Genomic DNA, 15055 nt, shown 5'->3' with positions numbered 1-15055 from the left:
CCCTTCGGCAGGACTGGAGAAAAAATGCTGAGGAGTAGACTTGAAAGGTGGGGGGAGGGGAAGGAGAAATACCGGGTGATAGGTGAAACTTAAAGGGGGAGGAATGAAGCAAAGAGCTAGGAAGTTGATTGGTGAGCGAGACAGAAGGCCATGGAAGTAAGAAGGTCGGGGGCGGGGGAAGAAGACCACCAGAGGGAGGCAATGGTTGGGCCAGGAGGTAACATGAGAGAGGGACAAGGGGATGGGAAGTGGTGAAGGGGGGAGGGGTGGAGGTATTCTTTGGAAGTTTGAGAAATTGATATTCATGTCCTCAGGTTGGAGGTTACCCAGATGGAATATAAGGTGCTGTTCCTCCATCCTTATCCTGACAGTGGTGGAGACCATGGATGGACATATCAGAATGGGAATGGGAAGTGGAATAAAAATGAGCCATTCATTAAAGTGCACGTTCCTTGAGTACTCATCCTGTGACGTTCTCTGGCCCAGCCGCCTTATGGGTATTGACTCTCTGCAGATTCCTACTCATGTCTTACAGACAGTAGCTGCTCACCTGGGAGGGTTGTAGCTTTCATGGCCGATATTGTGTTTCATGCCTTGAAGCGTGCTTAAAAGTTGCTTAGAGCATCGGTGGGGGGGGGGGGGGGGGCGGGGGTGGTGTCACTGTTACAGTTGATGCTGTTTTTCCTTGCACAGTCAGTAATGTCCATGATACCCAGCCACATATAGAGCCATAGAAAAGTACAGCACAGAAACAGCCCTTCAATTATCTAGTCCATACCAAAACCATTTAAGCTGCCTACTCCCATTGACCTACACCAGGACTGTAGCTCTCCATACCCAAATTATTCATATACCTATCCAAACTTTGCTTAAACATTGAAATCAAGCTCACATGAACCACTTGTGCTGGCAGCACGTTCCACACTCTCAGGACCCTCAGAGTGAAGATTTCCCTTATATTCCCCTTCACCTTTCACCCTTAACCCATGACCTCTGGTTGTAGTCCCACCCAACCTCAGCGCATCAGTCCTACCACACTCCTCAAAGCCCTACCATTCACTGTATAAGACCTATCCTGGTTGGTCCTACCAGAGTGCAACACCTCACACTTGTCTGCATTAAACTTCATCTGCCATTTTCTCACCTGATGCAGATCCCTCTGCAAGCCATGATAGCTTTCCTCACTGTCCACTACAGCCCCAATTTTGATGTCATCTGCAAATTTGCTGATCCAGTTAACCACATTATCATCCAGAACATTGATATAGATGACGAACAACAATGGATCCTGCATCGATCCCTGCAACACACCACTAGTCACAAGCCTCCAGTCAGAGAAGCAACCATTTACTACCAAAGCCAATGTCGAATCCAATTTACTATCTCATCTCTAAGGCTGCACTTTCTTGACCACCTTCCCATGTGGGACCATGTCAAACGCATTGCTAAAGTCCATGCAGACAAAATTCACTGCCACTTTGATCCACTTCCTTGGTAAATGCCTTGAAAAAGTATAAAACTGGGAATAAACTCTTCTCTGGTTTCCAGCCAGGTAGAAGTATCAACTTTAACTGATGCTTTGATGAACTAACTCTGCCATCTTCATAATTTGTTGTCTTTACCTTTTATTCTGACAGACATGTACAAGCTTTGTACTCTCAAAATTTCACTTTTGAAGGCTTCCCACTTACCAAGTACATTTTTGCCAGAAAACAGCCTGTACCAATCCACGCTTGCCAGATCATTTCTGATACCATCAAACTCAGTCTTTCTCCAATTTCAGTTCTCAAACTGCTGACCAGACCTATCTTTTTTCCATATTTACTTTGAAACTAATGACATTGTGGTCAGTAGATACAAAGTGTTCCCCTATGCAGTTTTGTCATCTGCCCTGTCTCACTCCGTAATAGCAGATCCAGTATTGCATACTCTGTCATTGGGACTTCTACGTACTGATTAAGGAACACCTTTACAAACTCTATCCCAACTAGTCCTTTTACAGTATGGGAGTCCCAGTCAATACGTGGAAAGTTAAAATCACCTTTTATCACAACCTTGTTTCCTGAGCCTTTATGTTGTCTGTGATCTCTTTACAAATTTTTTTTCCTCTCGATCCCTCGGATCGTTGGGTTGTTTGTAATATAACACCACAAAGTGGTCATTCCTTTGTTTTTCTCAGTTCTACCCATAATGCCTCACTTGACAAGTTGTGCAGCCTGTTCTGACTGAACATTTGCCATTTTCCCTGAGTTGCAATGTCACCCCTCCTCCTTTAATCCCTCCCGCTCTGCACGTCTTGAGACAACGGAACCCAGAAATATTGAGCTGCTAGTCCTGCCCCTCTTGCAACCAAGTTTCACTAATAGCTACAATTGCATATTTCCAGGTGTTGATCCATGCCTTGTGCTCATCTGCCTTTCCTTGCATTGAAATATACGTTGTTCAGGACACTAGTTGCATCATGCTCAACCTTTTAATTCCTAAATTTGTCTGAGGTTTTACCAGCATCTGTCCCCATAACCACTCCACTAACTGTTCTGGCACTCTGGTTCCCATCCCCTTGCAACTAGTTTAAACCCCACCGTGCAGCATTAGCAAACCTTCCCACCGGGATATTAGTCCCCTTCTAGTTCAGATACAAGCTGTCCACCTTCCCTGGAAGAGATCCCAATGATCCAAAATTCTCATCCTCTCCCTCCTACACCAACTCTGTAGTAATGTGTTAAACCTGTGTAATTTCTGCCCTCACTAGCACGTGGCATGGGTAACAATCCTGAGTGCACAACCCTTGGAGGTGGAGCTCTTTAACTTAGCATCTAACTCCCTGAACTCCCTTTGCAGAACGTCGTGACACATCCTACTGTCGTGAGTCGCTGCCTTTAATACTTGATCGGCAAACCTGAGTAAATCACGGCATCTCAAGCTTCTGCTATCTCCAATTGGTCGCTGCTGTCTTGATGCCTAAGATGAGGTATGCATTAAGTACACATTTGGCAACAGAAAGAAATTCTTTTGCTCAGAGGCTACGGAGGTTTAATCAGTGAGTGTGTTAAGATGATGATCATTAGATTTTTAGATAATAAGGGAGTTTGGAGATTTGGAGTTTGTGCAGGAAGGTGGCTACATTTTATTTTAATGCCATGATCTTTCTGAATGATGGAGCAGGCATAAAAGAGTCAAATGAGCTAGTTGTGTTTTTGCATTCTCCCTGGTGGCAGGGGTGGCACTGTACAATTGAAAGACTGTTGATATTGTGTCATTCTATTGAAAGTGAGGAAGAGATAAAGTGAATATTTGCAGTCAAATTACTTTGATGCCAATGTCAAACAATTGGTTGGAATCTATTCTGAGGGACAACGTGAGCATAAGAGCAATTAAGAATATCCAATATGCATTTGTAAGGGAAGATCATATATGTTTATGTAGATTGATTTTTTTTTGATGAGTTAAACATGATGGCAATTTGTTTGATGTAGTCTGCAGGGATTTAATTAAGATGCCAACATAGTAAGCTGGTCAAACAATGTAAAGGTACGTGGCCTTTATTCTCCATGGATCAATGGCAGATCAGATCTAGTAGCTGGAAGCAGATACTTATCGGTGGCTGTTTTATTAACACAAAGGATGTTATCAGTGGGGTTCCACAAGGCTCACTATTCTTTCTCTTGGTTTTTGTTCTATAAGTCAATAATTAACACTTAAATGTAGTAGTTTTGATAAAGCCACACACACAGAATGCTGGAGGAAATCAGCAAGGCAGGCAGCATCAATGGAAAAAAGTACAGTCAACGTTTCAGACTGAGACCCTTTGGTAGGATTTCGGCCTGAAATCTTGACTGTACTTTTTTTAATCCAAGGATGCTACCTGGCCTGCTGAGTTCCTCCAGCATTTTGTGTGTGTTGTTTGGATTTCCAGCATCTACAGATTTTCTCTTGTTTGTAGTTTCGATGAAATTGGTTTAAAGGAAATCATCATGTTTTTGATGGAGAGGACTTCAGGAGAATATAGATGGTCTGATTGGTTATACTATGGTTTGAGAATGCTGTCTAATGCCAGTTAGACCATGGTTTGAGTGGAATATATAATTCTGGTAACCACTATACCATAAAGATGTTAGATTTTAAAAATGTCTTGAATGCTTTCCTTCATAATTTGAGGCATAGAGTAAAAGAGCAGAGGATGGGGATGCTAAAATTATATACAATAGATATTGTACTATCACTTAACAGGAAACACTTATTACACTACAGAGGATGCAGAAGAGATTTACAAGGTTGTTGCCAGATCTGGGGGATTATAGATTGGAGGGAAGATAGGATAAATTGATACTGTTTTTCATTTCAGAGCAAACGATGGAGGGGGAATACTTAACTGAGGTGTATAAAATTGAGACCACTGGATGGAGTCAATAAGAAGAACCTATTTTCCCATGGATGAGACGGGTTGAAAAACAAGGCCATGGGTTCCAAGTAATTGATAGAATGATTGGAATGGAGATGACAAACAAATATTTCATCTGAACGTAACTCCTGTAAGAAAAGTTGAAGCAGAAAAGATCACATTTAAATAAAACTTGGATGTGTACTTGAAATGTGTACTGTTGGATGCTGAGTCAATAACTGGAAGGTTGAATTTGGTTGGATAGTTCTTTCCCAACTCAAGAATGATTGATCAGATTGTTATTGGTATCATATGTTTTCTATGTTTCCATGAACACAGAAGGCCAAATGACTGTTACCGTTATCGTTTTGCTGTGTTATGCAAAACATTTGCCCTCTTATCTGAATTCTAAGTTTATGACCACCTAATTTTCCTGTGACTAATGCTAGTCAAAGGCCAGCTTGTATTGACTTTGAATTTTACATTTCTAATAAATATAATTGGTTTGAGTATTTGCTGTCAATCCACATTATCCTGTTTGCTTTAATAGAATCTGAATTTCTATTGCACATATGCCAGTTCTGTCAATTACTTGGAACCCATGCATCAGAAAGATGTTAACAAACTCCTGAGAATTTTTCCCTTTAGCCACTCAAAGTGAAGAAGGAACTTGCATGATAGTATTGAGGTCCTCAATTCTATGAACTGGGAGCACACAGCAACCTCGAATAGTAGGTGGAGTACACCATCCACATTCCTCCCCATTGCAGAAGAGTTTACAGTTCCCTTTCTGGCCTCATCAGTTACCTCAGAATCTGCTAAAGAAGAGTAATCTTTTAGTTAAAATATTCTCTGCACCAAACATTCATTAAGTTACAGCATAAGTATTGTATCTAATACTGGAAGCTATACTTTACAAAGATGTCAAGAGAATGAAGTGACAAGGATCACGTCAATGCTGAAGGCATTGCTTCGGAGAAAATTTAAGAGTGTGACAATTTAGAGCATTGTAGTTCTGTGCCTACGGGCATAGACTGGGAAGATATATATACAAACCCCATTTCCAGAAAAGTTGGGATATTTTCCAAAATGCAATAAAAACAAAATTCTGTGATATGTTAATTCACGTGAACCTTTATTTAACTGGCAAAAGTACAAAGAAAAGATTTTCAATAGTTCTACTGACCAACTTAATTGTAGTTTGTAAACATACACAAATTTAGAATTTGATGGCTGCAACACACTCAACAAAAGTTGGGACAGAGGCATGTTTACCATTGTGTTATATCGCCTTTCCTTTTAATAACACTTTTTAATCGTTTTGGAACTGAGGATACTAATTGTAGTAGATTTGCAATTGGAAATTTTGTCCATTCTTGCTTGATATAAGACTTCAGCTGCTCAACAGTCCGTGGTCTCCGTTGTCTGATTCTCCTCTTCATGATGCGCCATACATTTTCAATAGGAGATAGATCTGGACTGGCAGCAGGCCAGTCAAGCACACGCACTCTGTGTCTACAAAGCCACGCTGTTGTAGCCCGTGCAGAATGTGGTCTGGCATTGTCCTGCTGAAATAAATATGGACGTCCCGGGAAGAGACGTTGCCTTGATGGCAATATATGTCTCTCTAAAATCCTAATATATGCCTCAGAGTCAATGGTACCTTCACATACATGCAACTCACCCATGCCATGGGCACTGATGCACCCCCATACCATCACAGATGCTGACTTTTGCACCTTTCGCTGATAACAATCTGGATGGTCGTTTTCATCTTTGGCACGGAGAACTCGATGCCCGATTTTTCCGAAAACTAGCTGAAATGTGGACTCATCTGACCACAGCACACAGTTCCACAGTCTTTCGGTCCATCTGAGATGAGTTCGGGCCCCGAGAACTTGCCAGCGTTTCTGCATAGAGTTGACGTATGCCTTCGTCCTTGCGTAATACAGTTTCAAGTTGCATTTCTGGATGCAGTGACGGACTGTGTTGAGTGACAATGGTTTTCCGAAGTACTCCCGAGCCCAGGTGGCTATAATTATCACAGTAGCATGACGGTTTCTTAGGCAGTGCCGCCTGAGAGCTCGAAGATCACGTGCATTCAACAGTAGTTTCCGACCTTGCCCTTTGTGCACTGAGATGTCTCTGAATTCTCTGAATCTTTTCACAATATTATGTACTGAGCCACGACCCATCCTTGCTTGCAAAGACTGAGCCTTTGATGGATGCTACTTTTATACCCAGTCATGATACCTCATCTGCTACCAATTAGCCTGCTTAATGTGGAGTCTTCCAAACTGGTGTTACTTGAATGTTCTGTGCACTTTTCAATCTTATTTTAACTCTGTCCCAACTTTTGTTGAGTGTGTTGCAGCCATTGAATTCTAAATTTGTGTATGTTTACAAAATACAATTAAGTTAGTCAGTAAAACTATTGAAAATCTTTCCTTTGTACTTTTGTCAGTTAAATAAAGGTTCATGTGAATTAACATATCACAGATTTTTGTTTTTATTGCATTTTGGAAAATATCCCAGCTTTTCTGGAAATGGGGTTTGTATATAAATAACAGTGTTGTTATAGCAAGTGCCACAGGACATTATCTCTTCCTCACTGACAGTCAACACTGGCGCACCTTTAGGATGCATAGCCCACTGCTCTACTCTCTCTACGTCCGCGACCGTGTGGCTAGGCACAGGTCAAACACCATCTATAAATTTGCCGATGACACAACTATTGTTGGAGAAATTTCAGATAGTGATGAGGAGGTAAACAAATGCACAGCTCCGTAATTGATTTGTTGTACTATGTTTTTTCTGCATATAGATGATCAGAAATGGAGTGACTGTTTCAAGAGTCAGGTGTCAAGCATTCCATCAATATGGTCTGGCCAATGTAGTCAAGTAAATATAACTAGGGCCTTAAGGATGGGGATGTTGATCTGTGAGAGGATGTTGATGTTGTTTTGTTTATACTTCCAGAGCTTTTGAGGATTTTAGTAATCCAGGTCTCAAAAGCATTGGACAGAGCAGCAGACCAGGACATTTATGCCTGATGTAAAGTACAAAAACACCCCTTTTCTCAATGGACCAAACGTTGTTCTGATGTATATTTACTGAGAAATGGATCCTGAAATATGAGAGGTAGTCTACATTGTCCCTGAGTTCAGAGCCCATGTTATACAGTAGAAGAAGGTTGGTGGACAGTCTTTGTTTTGCAGATGTTGAGTGTAAGGCCCGTTCTTTCCTTAGCATGTTTACTTTTCCTATATTATGTGCACTTCTGTACCATATGCTCAGATTTATGCTTCTGTATAAAAAAACAGTATTAGCAATTCCATGTTTAAAAAGTTTCATTTCATCTGAATTCTTGAGTCCCCCTGTCCTGTAGTATTTTGGAAATTCCATGTCCTCAATATTATTTGGCCTCATCTAAAGTCAATTGTTTCATATTTCTTGAATTTCTCACAATGTACATAACGTGGCCATCCAACCATCAAGTTTATGCTGGCTGTCAAGCGCACCCATCAGTTCCATTTTCTCACTTATTTGCCAGTGATTTATCTCTTACTTAGCCAACAAGTCTGCCTGATTTTTTTCCTTTACTGACCTGCTCAAGTTGTAATTTACAGGGGTTAGATAACCTACCAGCACGGAGCACCCAGGCAACCCATAGGATTATGGGGACTCTGCTAGACAGTATGATCCTGATCAGACTGGGATCTCTCGCGCAGACTGCTCCCCGATTCTGCTATGCCTTTACATTGTTTGATATTCTGATAATATTTCATTCCCAAATCTATAAATAAATTTAAAGATGCATTATTGTAGGACAGCAAGCTCCCAATAAAGGTACAGATCAGTTTCTGAAATACTTCCAAGTTTGTAGCACAAATGCATCCATTTGATTTTCTTTGCATTGAATCAGTCATAGTAAATTACAACTCTTTTCACCAAAATCTCGAATAGGAAATAAGCATCAACAGAAATGGAAAAAGACATTTTGGATCAAGGACGATGCATCAGAACTGTGAAAATATTCAGCTGTCAAAGGAGCAATAACTCAAAAGAACTGATATAAAGTAAAACAAATTGAAATATAAATTTGATCCACATCCACAGAGAGGGGAAAAAAAGATTCCCTGAAATTGTTGTATTTGGTATATTTGATGTTACTCCGAAGGTCTGTAATATCCACAAATGAAAGATGAAGGGCTGTAGTTTGATCTTGCATTGGACATTGTTGGAAATACAGGAGGCTGAAGACTGAGTCACTGGTGCTGGTGTGAGACAGGAGACTGGAAGTTCAAAGTCGCTCTTCTTGACTGAATGCAGGCATTCTGGAAGGTAGTCACCTGGCCTGCGTTTTGTATTTCCATTGCAGAGGTCATGTTTTGATAATTGAATACAATATACTGAAGTGGTTGAATGAATTGTTACTTCATGTTGAAAGCCTGTTGGGTTTCTTGGATAGTGAGAAAGAAAACACTATTTTTGTATTTGCATGGGAATCTCCAACTTTGATGGTTGGTTGTATGAACAAATACAACTGTTTCACATAAATGATTGGCTTTCCCCAGCAAGTTGCAAATACATGTTTTAACGTTCTTATTTTAATGTAATACTCCTTCAGGGAAGAAAATTAATGTTAACTCGGTCCTCTTATTACTTTCTGCACTCCTATCCAGTCTTGTTATTTATTTCATATTTGTATTTATTCATGAATTTAACGACTTAAAACATCACAAATTTCCTGTTCAGGGATCTGAGAGTTAATTCCAGAATTTTGAATTTCACGTGTTTAAGGATGATCAGTTGATTACCTTATGTACATTATGCCCCAAACGTTATTCAAGAGAGTGAATCAGAGTATGAATACATGTACCAGTATCTAGGTGTATGAGTGCATTAGCGATATAGGAACTTCTGTTTTGTTACTGATGAATCCTGACTAAGAGGTCAGAACAATGTAATGATTAAAAAGGATGCACAAATATAAAGTAGTGTGAGGAACAAAACTGGAACAGTTTGAAACCGTTGCTATCTATCTATCAAAGATGCCAATGCAATTTTGCTCATTTCAGTTATATTATTTTTCAAGCAAATTTTAGTCATAAACTCATTTTTGTGTAATTCGGAGAAAATGCAAGAAAATTATGAGTATCTTTTGAAGCTATTCTTATGAGGGTAAGTTCTAATTGTTTTAAAATGACTTTTTATTGCCTTCTACGAGTTTGATATTTTTATATGACTTATTTTTTTCTTTCTATTTGTACAGCTAGGCACCTGCTTGGGATGTCCTTGTGCAATGGCCTCAAGCCATAGTTCTCCACCAGTGCCTCATCCAAGCAACAGTGATGGGAAGTTCAAAAAAGAAATGGAACTTTCTTTGAAACCCTTTAAAGCTGTTAGGTCTTTGCCAGATGTCTGTCCAAAGGAACCAACAGGTAACGCGATATTACCCATTCCATTCTTCTACTACCTCATCTTTTTTCCAATGCCTGATATGTATTAACATTGCTTGCTTAAAGCATAATGGGCAATCTGGAATACTTGATCTCAGAAATTCGATATGAAAATATTTTGAGGCAAAAATGCCTTCAAGTTCTGAAGAAAGGGAATAAGAACATATCTCTTCTCATCAGCTAATCCAGGCAACATCAATCTTCTATTATTTTATTCCTAACACATACACCTTGATTATTTAGTGTCAGTTATAATTTATAGAGGGTTACAGAAAACTGTTTTCGGCATTTGTAGAGAAGGAACTTCAAGAAATTTAGATTCTGATTTTTTTTTAAGCTATAGCAACTATATTTGCTAAATCGTAGGCTAGAGATCGTTCCACATTTGATCAGAATCAGTTTTAATATCACTGGCATATGTTGTGAAATTTGTTAACTTTGCAGCAGCAGTACAATGCAGTACCTGATAAATAAAGGAAAAACTGAATTACAGTAATTATATGTGTATCTTACATAGGTTAAAATAAGTAGTGCAAAAACAGAAATTTAAAAAGAAGTATTGAGGTAGTGTTCATGGGTTCAATGCACATTTGGAAATCAGACGGCAGAGGGAAAGAAGCTGTTCCAGAATCGCTGAGCGTGTGGCTTCAAGCTCCTGTACCTCCCTCCTGATGGTAACAATGAGAAAAGAGCGTGCCCTGGGTGCTGGGGATCCTTAATGATAGACGTCACCTTCGTTGACGATATCTTGGATACAATGGAGGCTAGTACCCATGATGGAGCTGACTAATTTTACAACTTCTTACACCTTACTTCGATACTGTGCAGTAGCCCCACCCCGCCATACCAGACAGTGATGCAGCCAGTCAGAATGCTCTCCACAGTACATCTGTAGAAATTTCTAAGTGTTTTAGGTGACAAACCAAATCTTCTCAAACTCCTTGTGAAATATTGACAACCAGGAACTTGAAATTGCTTAGTCTCTCCACTTTCGATCCCTCTATGAGGATTGGTTTGTTTCCCCCCATCTTACCCTTCCAGAAGTCCACAGTCAGCTCTTTGGTCTTTCTGACATTGAGTGCAAGGTTGCTGCTGTGACACCACCCAAATAGCTGGTATATCTCACTCCTGTATGCCTTCTCGTCAGAATCAGAGATTCTGCCAACAATGGTTGTATCATCAGCAAACGTATAGATGGCAGTTGAACTATGCCTAGCCACGTAGCCATGAGTGTAGAGAGAGTAGAGCAGTGAGCTAGCTCATATCCCTGTGCACCAGTATTGATTATCAGCGAGGTGGGGATGTTATTTCCAATCCACATAATTGTGGTCTTCCAGTTAGGAATTTGAGGATCCAGAGGGAGGTACAGAGATTCATTCCTGTAGCATTTCGATCAGAACTATATGGATATGGCTAGCTTGAGCACACTTTTGTAGACCCAGTAACCTTGGTGATTAGATTGCAACCAACATCTCAGTTTCTCTCTGTTTTCTGCATAATGCTGACAAATGAATGATTTAATGTTTCTGTTGCATCTAAATGTTTGTGTGAGAGACTGGATCAGGACATCACAATGATGAGAGGGCTGAAGTCCTTTTTTTTTGGAAAATGTATACTCTATTATTGCCAAAGTGCCTTAAAATTAAATTTGTTTGTCTAGGAGCTTGGCTACTTCCAAAGAAATCCATAGCACATATTGTAGCATGATATTAGTGATCAATTCATTCCAGTGATTGCAGTGATCTGAGTGACTAATAAAATGTAATAGTTACTCATATAACTAATTTGCTCCATGGCATAGAGTTGCAGTGGGCCAAACACAGACTTCAACCTGTATCATCAGTAGAAAGTTATAATGGGAAGGAAAAGTTATTTAAAGATACAGTTTTTGTGTTGAGATGTTGAAATGATTTGAGTCCCCTTGTTATATTTATACAAATGCCTTCTTATAATGTGTGCTGTGCATTCTATTTTTGCAGGAGATTCTAGCAGTTTTTGTGATAGCCCGTCAGTAGTGGCTGATCAGCATAGGTGGACGATATATCATTCCAAAGTGAACCTTCCAGCAGCATTAAATGACCCCAGACTATCCAAAAGGGAATCTGATTTCTTTACAAAAACATGGGGGTTGGATTTTATGGAGACCGAAGTTATGCCTTCCTTCTACCTCCCACTAATCACCAAGGAACACTTTGCATCCTACCTTCAAGCCACAACTTCTGTAAGCATTGGTAGAAAATGATCTTTATTTTGGCTTTCAACATCACTTGAAGCAAATTCTTCCCTATCTAGACACTATCCTATCTTTATCTGTTATCCATGACCATGTATTTTCTTGCTTCAATCTTATATAATGCTTTCAAAAATGAAATTCTTTTGACAAAGATCCAAAATTGATCAAAGCTATTTACTTAAAATTCAACTCTGATATCAATCTCAAATCAAATACTCTTATCAATATTTAAAGTTTATGAACTTCTGTTTTTGAAATTGCTTCATCTCTTCAATGCATTTCTTATGCTTAGCGACAGAAGATTCATGAGAAGTGTAAGGAAATTTGTCCGCTTAAGGATGGACCTGATCGAACACTTGCACCTGTTATACGTAGTCATGGTAAGGTCATTTTTCACTTGGATTATATGTGGCATTTGAGATGCACAAAAATGAAATATATTTAGGTGCAAGATTTTTTTTCATTTATGAAATGCTGAAAATGCAGTTCATAAAATCTAGTTTTATTTTTGTTGCAGAAGAATGGAAAGTGCTATAACCTTGTAATATTTAGAAAGATGTAAACTGACTGAATTACTTGAGAAGTTTTTAAAAATCTGCTGGAGGAACTCAGTAGGTCAGGCAGCACCTGTGAAGGGAAATGGACTCTAGATGTTTCAGGTACTTTAGCTGGATGTGATGAGTTTCTTGTACCTCCTCTTTATTTGAGAGCTTGACTTTGTAGGGTGTCCTTAGTTTGAATGTCCAAGGAAAGAAAAGTGTAATCTTTGTAAATGTTTTTGTTATTCCTGAGGTAGGCTGATCTTATTTTTAATGTTTGGGCATCCACATCTACTACTCTCAGTGGTGGGAACAGACTGGGTTATTTGAATTAAAAGTGAAAATGTGCCTTTTCATTTGAATCAATGGTACTCGTGAGTCTCAGTTTTTTATTGGATCAATAATAAGCGAAGAGCCCTGGACTGAAAAATGTAAAGACACGAATTCAGATCCCAGCATGGAGGCTGTGGAATTTGGGTGAAAAGAAAGGCCAAACTAGTCATAGTAATGATGACCAGGAAAGCTACAGGATTATTGTGAAAGTGCATCTGTTTCACCAATATCCCTGAGTAGATGAAATCCTTACCTGCTGTAGTCAAGCTTGACATTATTAAACCCAGAGAATTTTCCCTTGCAGTTGATATGCCGAACTCCTGCATCAGAATTTCTGAGTTTCTCTGTGCCACTGTCAGGATTTAGCTGGCAAATCTTTTTGATCTGTGGTATATAGGCATCGCATTTAGAGTTGATGAATCCTCATGGCATCATGTCGAGTTTGGGTAAGGACCTTCTGATTATTGCCTATTGTCCTCCCTCAGTTGATGCCTGATGTTGAATAGACTTGGAAGAAACACTGAATAAAGTCTTTGGTCTGGCAGCAAATTTACACGTAAATTCCACCACAGACTGAACTGACCACATTTTCAAGGGCATAGTGGGCAACTGGGTCTATGGCAAGTAGTAAGAAAAACCATGAGAGATAAGCTTCTTCAGGTAACCTACCTGTGATAGCTGCTTCTGTCCGTGATAGAATTGGTGTAATAACTGCTGTACAATCATGTTGAGGAACCCTCAATTACGTGTGCCTGACATATTCTTCTGATTCAGTTCAGAACTGGGCATCCCACGAAATGTTGTTGACCATTAGCAGCAGATGAAATATACACTATGAAAATCCATGTGTAACCCTTGCTTTACTTAGTGGCATGATCGTGGGGTGATAACCCCCTGCCCGGCCAAACCTTAGAACTCTCGTTTGGGTGAATGCTGTGCGATGTGTCCCCTGTTTCAAATCAGTACCCTGTAATGACAAGCTGTACACAGAATGCTGTTAAATAATTAAGATTTTATAATTCTTACTTGAACTATGGGGTTAGTAGAGAACCGAAATGTAAAATAAAATAAAGGCACCAAGTCAGTAAATTTATCAGTTCTGTGCACAAATAAGCCGTTGGAGCTCACTCAATATCCACTTTCCACCATTCGATCTCCTCCGAACTCCGTTGGGTCCCGAGCCCCCACTCAGGGTTCGCTCTGCTCACTGGGTCACAGCATCTCTTCAGGTGCATCTACTCTCTTCTTTCCCATGATGAGTTCTGACCAAATCCCTAGCAAACAACAGCTTTCAGATACACAAGAAAGAATAACATTTGTCCCAATTGGTTAGCAAATGAATACGTCCCGTTATCACTAATTATAACCCAAACATGCTGCTACAGAGAACCCCTTACCTCAGCAGTTAACATTGCAAAGAAGCCATTTTATTATAACACTACAGAGAAGCCATTTTATTAGCCTTAGCAAGTAACATGAAATAAGAAACCCCCTACACTCTCCCTCTACCAAATTTAGTCATGTCCTCATGACATGCATATAACTCGCCAACCTTTCCTGCAAACCCACCAATCCAATCCAGGCACAAACAGTGACATCAATCCCCAAACAGTAGACCTTGCGCCCTGTTCCACAGGCACTTTGTAGGCCAACCTGTCCGGGAGTCTCCTAATCCTCTGAGACCTCCGTACCCCCCTCATCTAATCCATCAGGCTCGAACACTACCGGGAGTATTTTGGGTCTGCTTACCAAATCCTCTCTCAATCTATCACTCAAGCTCCCTGCAACTCGGAGCCCCCTATCCCGTGTCCAGGCCCCCGCTTCCTTTCCTTCAGGGTCCTGCTGTAACCCAGGCTGCCCACAAAGAACCCTCCCCACTACACCTGACTCAGTGGGAGAAGGGCCAAAAGTCTCTTCCTAAATCAAGGGGAAGTTAGCGAAAGGCAACAGGTACCACACATCCGGCTCATCATCCTTCGGATCCGTATTCTTCCCCATTTCCTCGATCGGTAACTGCTGTTTTGTTTTCTCCAAACTGGAGCATTTGTTCTGGGCTGCCTCTGCAGTCTCTTCAGCCTCCTGTAATGGAGGCATCAGCTTCTTCTTG

General features: G+C 40.2%; 1 protein-coding gene across 3 annotated transcripts in view; it reads left to right on the top strand.

The window, feature by feature from the left end:
- The window catches only part of vps54 (VPS54 subunit of GARP complex), a 90995-nt gene that overhangs the window by 4886 nt on the left and 71054 nt on the right, over window positions 1–15055 (top strand). For 2 of the 3 annotated variants that reach the window (XM_072265408.1, XM_072265409.1), the window contains exons 2-5: window positions 2842–2971; window positions 9657–9825; window positions 11823–12064; window positions 12369–12456. In XM_072265408.1, the coding sequence (XP_072121509.1) occupies window positions 9687–9825; window positions 11823–12064; window positions 12369–12456 (469 nt within the window). In that variant the 5' untranslated portion in view covers window positions 2842–2971; window positions 9657–9686. The remainder of the gene's footprint in view (window positions 1–2841; window positions 2972–9656; window positions 9826–11822; window positions 12065–12368; window positions 12457–15055) is intronic. The other variant, XM_072265411.1, reaches the window with a different exon arrangement.

Source organism: Mobula birostris, chromosome 8 (assembly GCF_030028105.1).
Source record: "Mobula birostris isolate sMobBir1 chromosome 8, sMobBir1.hap1, whole genome shotgun sequence".
NCBI classification, from domain to species: domain Eukaryota; kingdom Metazoa; phylum Chordata; class Chondrichthyes; order Myliobatiformes; family Myliobatidae; genus Mobula; species Mobula birostris.
The sequence above is the reverse complement of the archived record's forward strand: the minus strand, read 5'-3'. Positions and strand labels throughout refer to the sequence as shown.